Source organism: Ictalurus furcatus, chromosome 11, assembly GCF_023375685.1.
Source record: "Ictalurus furcatus strain D&B chromosome 11, Billie_1.0, whole genome shotgun sequence".
Classification (NCBI taxonomy): domain Eukaryota; kingdom Metazoa; phylum Chordata; class Actinopteri; order Siluriformes; family Ictaluridae; genus Ictalurus; species Ictalurus furcatus.
In genome coordinates this window covers 7892501-7908654 of record NC_071265.1, presented here as the reverse complement: position 1 = coordinate 7908654, position 16154 = coordinate 7892501, and the positions used below count along the sequence as shown (strand labels likewise).

At 37.6% G+C, this 16154-nt stretch overlaps 1 protein-coding gene across 4 annotated transcripts in view; it reads left to right on the top strand.

The window, feature by feature from the left end:
• The window catches only part of mast2 (microtubule associated serine/threonine kinase 2), a 151399-nt gene that overhangs the window by 34177 nt on the left and 101068 nt on the right, over positions 1-16154 (top strand). For all 4 annotated transcript variants that reach the window (XM_053636474.1, XM_053636473.1, XM_053636472.1 and 1 more), the window contains exons 2-3: positions 2337-2484; positions 2855-3000. In XM_053636474.1, the coding sequence (XP_053492449.1) occupies positions 2337-2484; positions 2855-3000 (294 nt within the window). The remainder of the gene's footprint in view (positions 1-2336; positions 2485-2854; positions 3001-16154) is intronic.

The window sequence follows — 16154 nt, the reverse complement described above, 5'->3', positions numbered from 1 at the left end:
ATCATTCTGGACCAGAACAGCATGGTGGAAACGTACGTTGTCCCAAACAACAACATAACAAGTCTGCACTTCTCTATGGGCATGTTGGAAGAGAGCTTCCCGTAGGCCATCCGGAAAAGTCAGAAGAAGTTGAGTGTTATATGGGCCGAGAGTAGCATGGCGGTGAAGGAGTCCGTGGTTGCTGGTGGCTGCACAAAGTATAACAATACCCCCATGCTGGCCAGGGACCTCCACGAGAGCATGTTGGCCAATAGTGTCTTCGCTTTGTGAGGTTGAATCCTGCCTCATCCACAAAGATGAACTCGTGCAAGGTGTCACTGGCATCAAGCTGGAGTATTGTCTGGATGTGATCTGATTACGTTATATTTCAATACAGCTAATTCAGTATTGTTACAGTAAGCCAAGAAAACTATATCACAACATATAAGCTATCTGTAGCCAGTTCAGTATAATAGTTGATATTTACACACAGGTAAACACATACCTGGACATGTTGGAAACGCAGCTCTTTCTGAGTACCTGAGGAACCCGGTACACTGGTTTCATGCACACGTGGTTGTGCCGATGGATGCGATCAATTGTTGAAATGCTGACACTCTCTATTTTGGAAAATGTCATCGTCTTCAGTAATTCTTGCCTGGAGTTCTCTGAGGTGTATGAGGATGTTTACCACGACCATGTTCACGATGGTGTTGACTTGGGCCTCAGAAAAAATGCTTCGTCTACAACAAACAACCGCTTGTCTTTCAATTCTCCACACAAACAACAGTGTTTGACATTGTCACGCATTATTGACAACATGGATCCTCAACTTCATGTCATTTTCTTGTATTGTCTGCTTCTGCTACTGTACTGCATGTAGTTTAATGGTACGTATAGTACAAAAACTTCATAGTATGGTTTTAAAGGCGGATGTTTGTTTAGACCTTTGGCAAAGAAGTGTGAGAGGACCAGGGAAATGCTGTAAAAAGGGTAAATAGTGTTTATAGACTGGGGTACATGGCCTTTCTGCTGGGAATTGGCAGAAGGGTTTCGTGAGGATGGCTTACACTACCAGTTTTTGTGTGTTAGCAGTTGAGAAAAACTGTATGAAGAGAAAAAAAATGCAATCTGAAGGTTGTACAAAGTGACCTTAAAAAGCGATCATCCACCATCTTGTTTGTTTTGAGTTGAATGGGTCCCATGACTAAACCTACATAATTTTTTAATCTCCGTTTTCGCTGGACAAAAACGCCGTCTCCGTGTGGATGGAAGGCCAAAATTTAGAGAAAATGATGGGTGTTCAAGTTTATCCAGATTAACATGGACTTAGCCTTAGGGTATCAACGTCTTAGCCCTTTTCCAATCCAGCTTCTTATGTATGAAGCCTCATAGGCCAGCCAAATGAATTACTTTCATGGTCTCAAACCAAAGCGTTAATCAGTTTGCATTCAGAACATTCTTATGAAGCACTATGTTTAGCTTCTACACCTTTTTCAAAGTGCTGTTAGTAAAAACACGTGAATAACTTGCAAGATATGGATAAAATCTGACCGTATCAGAGTATCTTAGCCATCTCTTAATGATTAGTAATTCATGGTTGGTGTTCTCGCTTCCATGTAAAGACAAAGATGGATAAAACTTACAATATCATCTTGCATGTTTTGACATGAGTCTTTTATAAATGATCTAGTATTGCTGTATATATAATATTTATGCAATGCTAATGTTATTGTTATAAAATCATTATGTAGTTCCCTTTCAAATAACATGTTACCAGGAAAAGAATAAATCCATCCATCCATCCATCCATTTTCTCTTCCGCTTATCCTACACAGGGTCTCGGGGAGCCTGGAGCTTATCCCAGGTGCCAACCCATTGCAGAAGAATAAATCAGAATTGATATATCACATACATTGTGATCCATCCCATAATCCTGTTGGAACATGCTCTTATATTTTCTGACACCGGCTTAAGTCATATTTTCCATTGAGATGTTCCATGTTTGTTAAAAGAATGCAGCAAAACAGCTGCAGTGTAAATCAATAACTGTTGCTGCTGCAATGACCGGTTTTTATGGTCCATCTGTTTCACATGATTCATGCTCTCAATGTAATCTTACTGTTTCATTTAATCACTTTAGGTAGTATTTGTAATGTTTCACTAATCTCTCTCTTCCTCCCTCTCTCTTTCCCCCCCTCGGTCTGTCTCTCTGTCTGTCTGTCTGTCTGTCTGTCTCTCTCTCTCTCTCTCTCTGTCTCTCTGTCTGTCTCCCTCTCTCTGTCTCTGGGTTTCTCTCTCTCTCTCTCTCTCTCTCTCTCTCTCTCTCTCTCTCTCTCTCTCTCATATATATGTAGAAGGAGGTTGTGGTGCAGCCTACCCTGCTCTTTCGAAAGCTGAGTAACCCTGACTTATCCACCGCTGCAGGAAAGACCAAACTCCAGCGGCAACTCAGCCAGGATGAGAGCCGAGCCCGCCGCAGCAGCATGGCCGCTGGCCTAACTGGTAAGACACACACATACATATATATAAATGTTTTTATATATATATATATATAATATGTATATATATGTATATATGTATATATATGTATATATGTGTATGCACTTCCCCCACATTTAATCTCTCTCTGAAGTACACTTGGAGATCTAGCCTTAAGATCTGGTGAAGACATTATCATCATCCTTTTGAATACTCAAACCCAGCCTCACCATTACAAATCCCATTACAGCGATAATGCAGTAACTGAGAAGCATACAAAAACTAAAATGTGGCTTCAAGACCTTATATCTAAGGATAAGAGTAATTTCACAACATATAACATGCAGCTATTTCTTTGCTAAGATCTTTGCATGTATGCATGTTTGTATGTTAGGGAAGCAGCTCCTGCCTCTGTCCAGCAGCATGCACAGCGGTGTGAGTCAGCTGGCTTGGCAACAGCAGGCAGGAGAAGCAAACAACCTCATCCGCATGAGGAACCAGACACTGGGTCAGTCCGCGCCATCTCTCACTGCAGGACTGGTGAGTGTGTTCTCACACACAGATATACTCTCACACAAGCTCATGACTCAGCGTGAACATGCAAGAGCCTGCTTATGAGTTTGGCAAAGATGACAACTGAAAACTAGCCCAGTTAGTAGCTGATGAGACTAAAAGTCTTAATGATGTGTGCTCCAGAGTTTTTCAGCCTGGGTACTGTAGAAGGATCATGGGGCATCATGGCTTAGCACGTCAGTTTCTGATGTTTGTGGAGATTTGGATAATTATTAAATTATCTGGCTGGATTGGCTCATCACAGGCTGGATGATGGAAAATAACAGCACAATAACGTCAGGGCTCCATGCTCAGTTATTACATTAAAGTCAGAGTGGTTTGAAAAGGACTACTATTATACATATTAATCTCCTGGGCAAAAAACGCAAAAATTACACTTTTAATGGTCAAATCATTGGTCAAGAATTAAACGAATGTTCTCCTGAGACTTCCTGTGCCACCAATTCCTCATTTCCCCATTTACTTTTGCTGCAGTTTGGGCGAAAAGCTAGAAATGGGGAAGTTTACTTATATAGTCTTTGTGTCCGCAGAGGTACACATCATGGTAATGAATAAAATGTTTGATGTAAAATGCACACGGACATATCTGAATGCACAAAATTAATATAAAGTAAAAAGTTAGTTAAATAAAAAGCTGTCGGAAAGTTTACGCACAAGGCTTAAACTTTTAATGAAGTCAAATGGAAACACTATCCCATACTAAATTACTTTGTCTATTTAATTCTTGCTAATTTCATGACTAATGATTTATTATTAAGACTATTAAAAGCTTTTTAATTTTTTGCAATTTTAAGGTTAGCCCTTTTTTTTGCCCAGGAGTGTAGTATTATTATTATTATTATTATTATTATTATTAGTAGTAGTAGTAGTAGTATTGGTATTATACATATTTTATTGTAATTAGGTCTTTATTGTTGTTATTATTAATGTAAGGCCTCTTCAGATTAGACTAGATTCAGACTAGTTTTACATCAGGCTGCACAATTAATTGAATATTGATCGCGATTACGATTTTGACTGCCCACGATTACATGAACATGATCGACTGTGAGACTGACGTTTAAAGTTCGTCCTGATAGTAAACTCCACTGCAGATCAAATCAAGCGCCACCTAAACTTACAGCCAGTCACCATAGAGCGGCGCCAAGATGATGTCATTTTGTAACGACAGTACCCGAAAACTAGTTAGCATTTTAGCCCTTCAGGTTCCATCGCAAAGTCAGTGGGTTTTTTTAATGGGATTTTGGTTAAAAGCCTGAAATAAGGCCTGCGGCGAACAAAAGCTCAAAATGTTTTCGCGTTTTATTCTACGACATAAAATACACCAGTAAAACCCCACTCGTGATTTTTTAAAAAAGCTTTTACATGTATTAAAAAAGGCGGTTACTAACTGTCACGTGTTGAGGGTTTAGGATGGATGCAAGTGCAGATAAGAGCTTTATTGAAGAGAGGCAGACAAATCCAAAACGTGAAACCATAGCGTGGTTAAAAACAAGCAAAAGGTCAGGCAATCGGCAGATGGGCATAAACAAGTAAACAATAATCAAACAACGACTTCGAGAACAGGATCAAAACTATGAGCCGTGAAACTATGAATAAAATGCTTGGTACACGGAAAACTCACACAATATTTCGCGCTGAACAATGAGACACGAGGGGTTTAAACGACAAACGTAATTAAGAGTGAACACAAAACAGCTGAGACTAATGATTACACGTATGGGGACAACCAATAACAATGCAGGGGTGGAGACAGGACAGAAATCATAAATGCTCATGTAGAAAGTAAACAAAGTCAATGTCACTAAAAGAGCGCGCTGCGCTAACGCTAGGGGAGATCATGACATTAACATGTTGCTAAATGGAACTACAGACGTTATCGGGGACATTAAACGTCATCACGCCGAGCAGGAAAAAACTTTGTAGATAAACTGGTTCAGGTGTGTTGTGCACAATTCCCAAAAAAACGTGGATGAAGATTCCTCCACAGAGTAAATCCGTATTATGGAAAATGTTTTAAATAAAGTTTGGAAAAGTTGTGGGAAGCTCGGTGATGGTGAAGTCGAGCGACCGTGGTGTAGTTTGTTTATAGCGTACGGTTAGCTGTTTATTTCTGCAGATTGTATTTACGCTTCAAACTTCATACAAATCATATTCATTTGTAAAAATTATCTTGATGCACAAAACGTGTTAGTATTGTAAACTTTTGTTGATCACAGAGATTATTTTTTTTGCAATAATCCAAAAGCCTATGGGAAAATCCTATTGGGTTTTTGTCACCCCTGTGCCACCGCTCTATTGGGCGATTTGTCTGCTTCTCTCCTCCCGTAAACCCCGTTATTGCCTTTTCTGCATATGCCTGAATTGTTGCATTTGTTTGCATATTGTTATATTTGATGCATATTTTCATTTAGTTGATGGCATTTTTACTTATCCCATAATTTGGGCACAATTTTCTTGATATTTTGTTTCTACGAGATGATGCACTTGAAGGATCAGTCTAATTTGATGCAAAGATTTGTACATGAGCAGGAATGTAGCACAACATGGAGGTGAAAGCAGTGGTCTGTTTATTTAAATGTGAAAGTGCAATAAAAATACGTTGACTCTAAAATCAATGAATAATCGTGATCTCAATATTGATCAAAATAATCGTGATGATCATTTTGGACTTAATCGTGCAGCACTAGTTTTACATGGCGAGGCAGGGTGATACTTGCTGGAGTATCTCAGCTATTTCAGTCCTGACAGAATCAGTCATTATTTCCAGACTGCATGTGCGCATGTCTGTATTTTCCCTTCTATAAAATGACAGTAGAAATAAACCCATGTGTTATACAGTATATCCCATTCAAACTGATATGTAGGTAAAGATTTCATTATATTTTATGGAAAAGGTGTTTTTTTTTTTTTTTTTTGCTCCATCATCAATCATTATTTACTCCCATGTCCTCTGGCAACTTTAACCTAACAGCTGTATATTAACACACACTCTTATCTTGTCTGAATAAGACATTAGACTAAATACATCCAGACTTTTGGCATTTTGTGCAGAATGAAACACTTCCAGTATTAAGGCGTGTTGCATGATGATGTGAATGACGGTCGTCTGGCTTTCATGAACAAATCCCATGATGATTTTATGGAGTAAATAGATATGTGAAGGCTTTGTTTGCTCCACGGATGTGCCAAAGCCTGGTTCGGAGGATACACGCATGGCGGCCAATACAAAACCACAGCTTGTAACGATGGTTCATTTTCTCTAGCAGATGACCTTTAGGTGCTATTTATCCGTAACTGATTTTGGTCTCCAGATATGTATTCAGTTTTTTATTAATGCAAATGCAAGCTGCATGCAGTTTGCCTGTGTGTGAGGATGTGTGATATAATTTACATGCCCTTTTGAAGGGCAGCTTTTATTGTTTCTCCTGTGCGAACACACACGATCCAGCTCATGGAGACAGATGCTGGAAATGAGCTGATGAGGAGATGCCGGTGTGTTGATGCGGAAGCATAATGCTGGAATCTGTTTAGAGATAATGTGGTGTAGATCTGTAAGGTGGTGTGTGTGTGTGTGTGTGTGTGTTTGTGTGTATATATTTTATACACAAGTGTGTGTGTGTGTGTGTGTGTGTGTGTGTGTGTGTAAAACTGCTGTGACCTACAAAAGAGTCAGATGTGTTGTTACAGTAGAGTATCATGCATCGTGTCACGTAGAGCTCTATGTCTACACCTGCTGGCTGCTTCTGGTACTGCATAAGCATTCATCAGAAACTAGACCTGCGCTTAATCATCAGTACTTTTACATTTAGGACTTTTTCCAGACGCTCTTATCCTGTCCTCTAAAACGAGAATGAGTGTGGACACATGGATTTTCAGTGGAATATAATAACAAACACTGACACAGTATACAGCGCTGGTCAGAAGTGTCACTGATATGTACAGTAATGTGGTTCCAAAGCCGATGAGTCCATCGCTCAGTTGAAATGTTTCTCGTGTAATAGACCTACGTTTTATTGTGGTATCTCATGAGCTTCTCGTGACACACAGCATTGTGCTTCTGAAAAAGTCCAAAGTCACATTTTTTAAAAACTTAGTCCATCTGTGAAGGTCACCTTTTTCACACTTTGTAGGTTGCTTCAGCAGGATTTCTAAATGTATCCGCCTGTTTCTTGTTTGTTATTGTTTTTTAATTAAATGAAGTAGAATTAAAATGGCTTATTTTTCCTGCTTCTTGTGCTGGCTCCTTTATTTTATGACCTTTTTATTTATTTAAATCTTTTTGTTTGCTCTCATGCTTTCTTGGCTGAATGTGTAGGAATAAATAATGGCTTGAGAATGAACTGAACTCTCATGCACAATAGCTATTAAATAAGATAAATATTGTTTTAGGGTAATTGAAATTGGTCTTGATGTGTGTTTTAAATTCAATTCAGTTTTATTTGTGTAGCTCTTTTAACACTCTACATTATGACAAAGCAGCTTTACAGAAATTATATATATAATGTGTGTGTGTATATGTATATTTGTATGTATGTGTGTGTATGTATGTGTGTGTATGTACGTGTGTGTATATGTGTATGTATGTGTATATATATATATATATATATATATATATATATATATATATATATATATATATATATATATATAAATTAATTTCACGTTAAGCACTTGAACGCTTGCATTAATTGAAATGGATAATTAAGTAGGAAGATGATGCACAGTGTTTATTAGAAATTTTTTTTTTTAATGTTTTTGTTTGGCTCACCGTTGTATATTTAATTTCGGTTCAGTTCCACCATACGTCAGTAGGTGGCACTGTTGTTTACTTTGTGACTCTGAGTCAGTGGAGGCACAATGTTGAAGAGATTCAGAAGCTTTATAATGCAGTCATTCACTCCTCACTGCAGCGTGTGAGCATTAATATACAAACACTTCAGCAAGCAGCCTTGAACAGAGCTGACTGCAGACGAGACCACGCATACAAACGAACTGATGTCTGTGACATTGTTGACATTTTTCATTTGCTATCAAGAGCAAAGAACAAGCCAGGGAATTATGTGCTCATTAATTATGAGGCTTTGTGGTGAATGTCAGATTTAGATTTGGGATTGAGCTTCATTTGGAAATGTAATGATAAAGCAGAAATGCGTAATGCAGGTGCTGGACTCTTTAGCCTAGTGATTCTCGTTGGACTGAAACCTATTTTACATGTACTGTAATTCATGCAATAAATAATTTATTCTAAATCTAATGGTAAAATTAGAATTGTATACAAGCATTAAAAGCATTATTTTTTATCTTAAATACATGGCAGACAAGTACCTGTTGGCTTTAGTGGTATATATTTACATAGTTGTATATATTTCTTTCATATACAACGTCATCCTGTAAAGTATCCATCCTGAAAGCATTATACATTGTGAAACTTTCCATTACTTTGCTGTACACTTGATCTGTAGTGCATTATGGGTAATAATGTAGTGCTCTATCCTGGTAATGAGTTTTTGTCCACTTAAAGCTTTGACAATGCTTCAAAACAGGGATTAGAAATGTTACAGGGAATGAAAATGAAACCCCAGAAATGATTATTTTCATATTTTCCATGGACAGAATCTAATGTGACAACGAATTGCTCCAGAGTGAAAGGGTTATTTTCATTTTTTTCTTTCAGTGTGATTTCAAGAAAGTATAGCCTAACCCTTATGTTCTTCCAGTAGTCCAGCATTTCTCTCCTGTATAAATCACTTTCTGCACACCTGGCTACAAGAAGATATGATGTTAGAAAGCTTTTATAGCCTTTATTTTTTCTTCCTTTCCCCAAGAACGGGTAAGACTATTTTTCATACAAGCAACAGATCACACTGCAGAGTGTTATTTATATTTATATTTATATTTATATTTATATTTATATTTATATGCTAGGCTTCCTGTAAGCCGGGTAGGCTCTCATATGTAAATATTCTCATTAGCCATTTTTAAAAATTTCATTTCAAGTGGTTTCCAACTGAAGAGGGGGTGTGGACCGCTGGAGTGGGGTCATAAAAATATTGTTTCTGTTGGCAAACCAAAATGAATAATAAATCATTTCTAATCCCTTGTTACAAAATGTCTGCATTTTAAAAAGCACACTTTATGGAATACAGTGAATGAATGTAGATACGGCTAGCTATAAAAAAAAAAAGCTAGTTCACTATAAAACAGCTCCGAAACGAAACACAAATTAACCAGTAGCCGCTAGCTCAAGGCCATCGGGTGATTTAAAAACAACCCACACACCTGTGTAATGTGGAAACAATGATCAGGAAAAAGTCTTTTCAGCCTCAGTTTGTTTTCTCGTTACAGCTGAGAAGATTTTTTTTACCTTTTGATTTCTGTGACTTGTATATTGTTTTGTGTCTAGATTGTATTTGCTTTTGTTTGGTGTAAAATTGTATGAGAAGTAGACAATATATTGTAGTAAATATTTTCAAGCTATTTATTCAGAAGCAGGAACTTTTATTCGCCAAGTGTACAAGGAGTCGACAGACCCTCAGACGATACTCAGTGTACACGACATGATCCTTATTCACTGTAGACTCGGTGTACTGTAATGATTTTCCCGACCCTGACCCTAACCCTCACTCTAGTTCAGTACAGGTCTGTGAGTGTCCTCATTTACTCTGCCTGCGCTTATCAGCAACCATTTTATCATCGTAGTTTAGTACACTGTAGCTTAGTACACTGTAGTTTAGAATACTGTAGTTTAGAGTGTTTTAGTTTGAATCATTTAGAACATTTAGTTTCATACATTGTAGTTTGGTACATTGTAGTTTTGAACATTGTAGTTTAGTGCACTGTAGTTTATAACTTTTTTTTACATTGTAGTTTGGAACATTTTAGAACATTTAGTTTCATACATTGTAGTGTTGTAGTTTGGTACATTGAAGCTTTGTGCACTGTAGTCTATACATTTTTCAACATTGTAGTTTGGAACATTTTTAGAAAATTTAGTTTCATACGTTGTAGTTTGGTATGTCGTAGTTTTGAACATTGTAGTTTAGTGCATTGTAGTTTATAATTTTTTTTACATTGTGGTTTGGAACATTTTAGAACATTTAGTTTCATACATTGTTGTTTAGAACACTGCAGTTTAGTACACTGTAGTTTTGAATGCTGTAGTTTAGTACGCTATTTGAGAATGCTGTAGTTTAGTACACTGTAGTTTTGAATGCTGTAGTCTAGTACACTGCAGTTTTGAATGCTGTAGTTTAGTACGCTATTTGAGAATGCTGTAGTTTAGTACACTGCAGTTTTGAATGCTGTAGTTTAGTACGCTATTTGAGAATGCTGTAGTTTAGTACACTGTAGTTTTGAATGCTGTAGTCTAGTACACTGTAGTTTTGAATGCTGTAGTCTAGTACACTGCAGTTTTGAATGCTGTAGTTTAGTACACTGCAGTTTTGAATGCTGTAGTTTAGTACACTGTAGTTTTGAACATTCTAGTTTATTATGCTATTTTAGAATGCTGTAGTTTAGAACATTGTACTTTAGTACACTAGTTTACAACAGTGTAGTATGGTACATTGTAGTTTGGCACATTGCAGTTTTGTACATTGGTATTTAGAACATTGTAGTTTAGTACACTGTAGTTTTGAACATTCTAGTTTAGTACATTTGTTGTTTTGAACATTGCAGTTTAGTACACTAGTCTACAGCACTGTATTTTGGTACACTAGTTTTTTGCAGTGTAGTTTAGTACATGGTGTTAAGTGGCGAGTAGATTTTTAAACATGATTCTCTCAGTACAAAAAAGAAGTTGGTAATCTTACAATACTACTTATCTACTTATCTCCAGTAATTCTGTACTTTTTTCTTTTCTTCAATAATTGTGTGCGTTGCTTTTTCTGTTCTAGGGTATTTCTATACTTTACTTTTTTTTGTTCTTTGCTAATTCTTAACCTGTTCTTCTTTGACTACTACTTCTAGTAGTATTTTTATTGATCAGTGTCGGTGAGTGGTCATTTCTAATCCCCAGACCCTAAGGGCATCCTGATCTCCTGCAGTGGAGCTTTAATGTTTGACAAGTATCTGAGAGATAGTGGCTGGGGCATACACACGGGCACCACACAGGATGGGCAGATGGTGTTTACTGTGCAGCCCCTACCATGCAGCCTCGAGTGTGTGTGTGTGTGTGTGTGTGTGTGTGTGTGTGTGTGTGTGTGTGTGTGTACACAAGGATTAGATTTTTGTGCAACTATCATACTGCTAAACTGAGACGCTTGGGTGGCGTAGGACGCTTAATAAATAAAACCCCATCTTGTGTGCAAAGCTGGAACAACATTTTGTTTTCTGGTACCTTTAAAATCACCTGTGTCCATATGTGACATGTGGGATATGAACAGAATACACAGAGGATGGTTTGAAGTGTGCTGTGGTGTGCTCAATTTGCACATACTGCAACATTGATACTATATTCTCCAATTTATTTTCGCTTCCAGTGAAATGTGCCGCTAGTTTTTGGCCTGTAGAGACTGCACTGTATTAAAGACGAAATTCTCTGAGGAGTCTTCTGCCTCAGGCTCATCCCAATTTATGCATGATATTCACGCAGAGAGAGAGAGAGAGAGAGAGAGAGAGAGAAATCCAAATATTACTGCTTGATTGATCCTTTAAAATTCATTTGAAAAGGGATGGTAAATTGAAAGAGAATGCCTGTCATTAACATTTAGGAATTTGCATCTGATTTGCATATTTGTGTGTGGTGGTGGTGTTGCTGTGATGGAACGTGAATAAAAATATTCTTTTCTTTTTTGTTGTCTCTTGGCTGACGTTTTCTATTTGCATTCCTTTACCTTGTGAATAAATTTCAAAAGGCGGTTAGAAGTGTGAAGCGTCGTCATTAAAAACCGAAATACTTGACATAATAGTGAAACTTTTTTTTTCCTTCCTCATCCGTTTCTTTTTTTTTTTTGCTCATTTGTGCCTGTGACTTTACAGAACAAACCCTTTTAATATGGACCTCATTTGTCATGTCTGCCATACGCAGGCAGTTCATCTTTGGACATTTTAGTCGTTTTGAGTAGACTCTGAGCCTATTAGACTACTCAAAGTAAGCTTCTGGGGGAAAATGGCCCATAAACTGCACCTAAAGCAGAACTTCTTTCATGAACGGAGCAAGCATGGAGCACACTGAAGTGATTTGAGATGTTTTATTAAAAAAAGAAGTCTTTTTCAGTTCTTTTACTAAAACTGGTTTTATCAAGAGCAAAACCTGAAAACTGAGACTCTTCTCCATGGATTGTGAGTCTAGACTAATTCGTTTCCATTAGCAATAGCGTTTCTGACCGAACATGCGAGGAAAGGACTTTTCAAAGACTCTTCAGAAAGCAAGTCTTTTCAAGGACGCTGTCTGTTTTCACTTCATTTGGAAATATGCATTATGAATAATTTATTTGTAAGACTTGTCTGTTTTGCAGACGTGCTGTCAGAGTAGGTGATGTTTAAATCTGTTCATCTTTCTTGCCTGTTCCATATCTCTCGCCCAGTTCCTGTTTTCTAACTGATCCTTTTGTACGCTTTCTTTTAGTATCTAACGTTCTTCTCCATTAGCCTCTAATAGAATCGGTCCTGTGGCTGAGCTCCTGCGACTTCCTCCTGTGAAATTATGAAGGCTTCAGGTTCTACTTTAAATAGGCCCCCCCCGGTAAAGGACTGTTAACCCGCTTGAGGAATCATGACTCATTCTCTGCACTACAAAGATAAAAAACACAGCACATCCATACCAAAAGAAAAAAAAAAAAGACATGAAAAAAGGCTTCTGCAAATGGTTAAGCTACACTTAACTTAAAACGTCATATTGCATTAGCGGTAATGGTGTTCAGCCTTTCCTGAGAATTCACGGTGGACCATACTTTTGTAGAAGATTCAATAGATGCTTTTACAGGGAAAGATCTCCTCGCTGTAAGAGGAGGTACTGTACTTGTTTGATGCTGAGATGCTACTTTTCTGTTATGAATGTTTGTTAAATGTCTCCAAGCTGTGCGCATGTCATTATAAAAGCCACGTTTAGGAAGGCTGAAACAACTATTTTACAAAACAAATTTCATGATCAGTTAGTTGGTCTGTTGTGCAGCATGCTGTAACACCTGTCCTTAATGTCCTTAGTGTGTACCTTAATGTACACACTATAGTATATTTTATATATATGATATATAGCCTAAAGTATGTGGACCTGACCATCACACTTGTATGCATTTCTTCCCCAAATTGTGGCCATGAAGTTGGAAACACACAATTGTATAGAATGTCTGTCTTTGTATTCCGTAGCTTTAAGATTTTCCTTCACTGGAATTAAGGGGTCAAGCATGTTCCAGCATGACACTGCCCCTGTTCACTAATCGAGCGCTATACAGGCATGGTTTTCCAAGCTTGAAGTGGAAGAATCTTCCACTTGTCGTTCGTCATTGTGCTTTGTTTTTCATCTTCCCTTCATTGATCTTTTGCATTCTTCACTTTTTCTCTTTGCATTTTGAGTCAATGTCATTTCATTTTTTGTTCCTCATTGCTGTGACCTTTAGAGATTGACGTGTTTGCTGGATTCAGAGTTTAACTGGCTAAAGAGTTCATTCCTCAGCTGTATTTCTGCACATTCGGTTACTAAAAGTATTTTAGATTAATGTTTTTTTTTTGTTGTTTTTTTTTACCGAGCCTGCCCTTTTCCTCCCTCAAGGTCTCTTTTTCCTCCCTGTGGTGAAGTCCTTCCTTCTTGTTTCGGTCCACACAGCAATTAAGATGCACATGAAAAATGAAAGGCTCGACATGAGCGCACAGTTTGAGTGTGGATATGAATAACTAAGCGCAGCATTGCTTACTGCTTCTGGTGGATAATTTTCCAGAAATAATTGACAGACCCCTCCTGAGTATTTTTCCTCTTTGTTCCTTAAGACCATGTTAAATAAGACTGAAGGCTTAAATGAGCCTGACACTCTTTGTTCTCTTTTATTATTAAGTTAATAAAATATGTAGTTGCCCTTCTAATTGACCCTTTACTGATGCATATAGAGCTGGAATTTGACCTTGTTTGATCTGCTTTGTCCACTTCATTCATGTATGATATATCTGTATCGACATTTCTCTTTTAGCCAAGCTTTCCTCTGGGGCTGTTGTAGCAAATAAACGTTTTTAAAAAATCTCTGATCTGTGAAAGGCGTATTTACTTTCCAGCTCTGGAATGCAGTCATGACACGTCCATGTGTCCTTTCCTAGGATTGTTTTCTCTATATTATTAATGAGATCATTTATGAGATACCTACATTCATAATGCCTGATATTTTATATTAGATACGATTATAGCCAGTTTAAAGCGTAAATGCCACAGGTCACATCATCCTTAGATTGTACTGAGTGTCACGTTGTAGTTAGGAACTAATTCAGAGATATTCAAACTACCACCCCGAGGGTATGGTATGATTGGTCGGTTTGGGGGTAGTGAGTTCTCGTCCTTCTTTAAGGGGCAATTTGTTTTACAGCAGTGGAATAAACCACAAACAAGACAGACAAATACACCAATTATACATTAACAAGTAAGGATCACCATCTCAACAACCTAAAAAACTACCTTTTCCTATTTAAGTAAACAAAGAAATAAAACATGGTACAAAAGAAAATTTTAATCTGTTTGCTTTAGCTAAAGGGACTCGGACCCTATGCAGAGACCCTGAAGGTAAAGTCTGGAATGCGTCATGAAGAGGATGAGAGATGTCGGATTTAATGTAGTTTGCTTTCCTAAGTACCTGCTTATTAAATAAGTCTGACAACCCAGGCAGTTTCCCTCCAAACTCTTTACAACAAGTATTTACAATCCTCACCAGTGCATTCTTTCATTGAGCTTTTCAGGAGGCGAACCAATAGATGAACGAGAATGTTAAAAAGGTTTCAATGTAAGCCCTATATAAAAACAATCATCAATGTCCTATCAATATGGAATTGAGCGAATTTCCTCAGATTAAAAAAAAGTCTTTGTTGAATTATTTTCAAAATTTAATTTATAATCCATTATAGTGCCTAAATACTAATAACATTCACTAATTCAATAGATTGGTCTTCAATAAAGGCACTTGAGGTAGCTATATTGTTACGGCGTAAATCTTTACACGTATCTTTAGTTTAGCTAGCTAAATACGCAGCCTTTCTTTATTTGTTTCTTTCCTCATAGTAACTATCAGCTAATCATTTACTCAGAGGAAATTCTTTTTAATCCAGCACCAGTAGTAACCAAAAGTGCAAGAAGTTTGTGAAATTAATTTGCCCTAATTCTACTCTCCTTTGTGAATTAGTTTTAATAGGGCAAGTCCTCTTTTTTAGCTTTGCTCTGAGTAAAGGAATTAATTCTGATCCCTCATCTCTGAAAAGAAAATGTCCATCTATAGCGGAGTGTCTTACGTTTTTACATTATATTTACGGCATGTGGCAGACGCTTTTATCCAGAATGACTTGCTTTGTTCTTATTTATACATCTGAGCAGTTGAGGGTTAGTGGCTTTGCTCAAGGGCCCAGCAGTGGCAGCGTGGCAGTGCTGAGATTTGAACTCGCATCCTTCCAATCAGTAGTCCTACATCTTAACCACTGAGCTACATCTACTACTGGAGGTAATTCATCTATTTGGGGTTATTCAGTACAGGCACTGTTAAGGTTCCTAGCTGGTGACTGGAAGGTTGTAAATTTAAAAGATGACTCCCAGGACCAAAAAAACTGCTAAATGAACAAATAGCAATTTACATAACGCCACAAGGTCACTACATGGTTTTGTGCAGCTGTCTTAGCATCGTCATGTAGGTCTTAAAGCACATACTGTACTACTATTTTTTAAGCACTGTGCACTTTAATAGGAACATCTGTACACCTGCCCAGTTATGCAATCATGTGGCAACAGCCCAGTATATAAATACAGCCCAGTATATCATACAGGTTCTAGATCTTCAGTTAATGTTCATGTCATACAGAGTAGGGGAAAATGTGATCTCAGTGACTTTAACCATGGTGTGGTTGTTTGTACCAGATGGGCTGGTTTGAGGATTTCAGAAGCTGCTGAAATACAGTAAAACATCCAGTGAGCCTGGTCTCCACTGAGAGAGGTC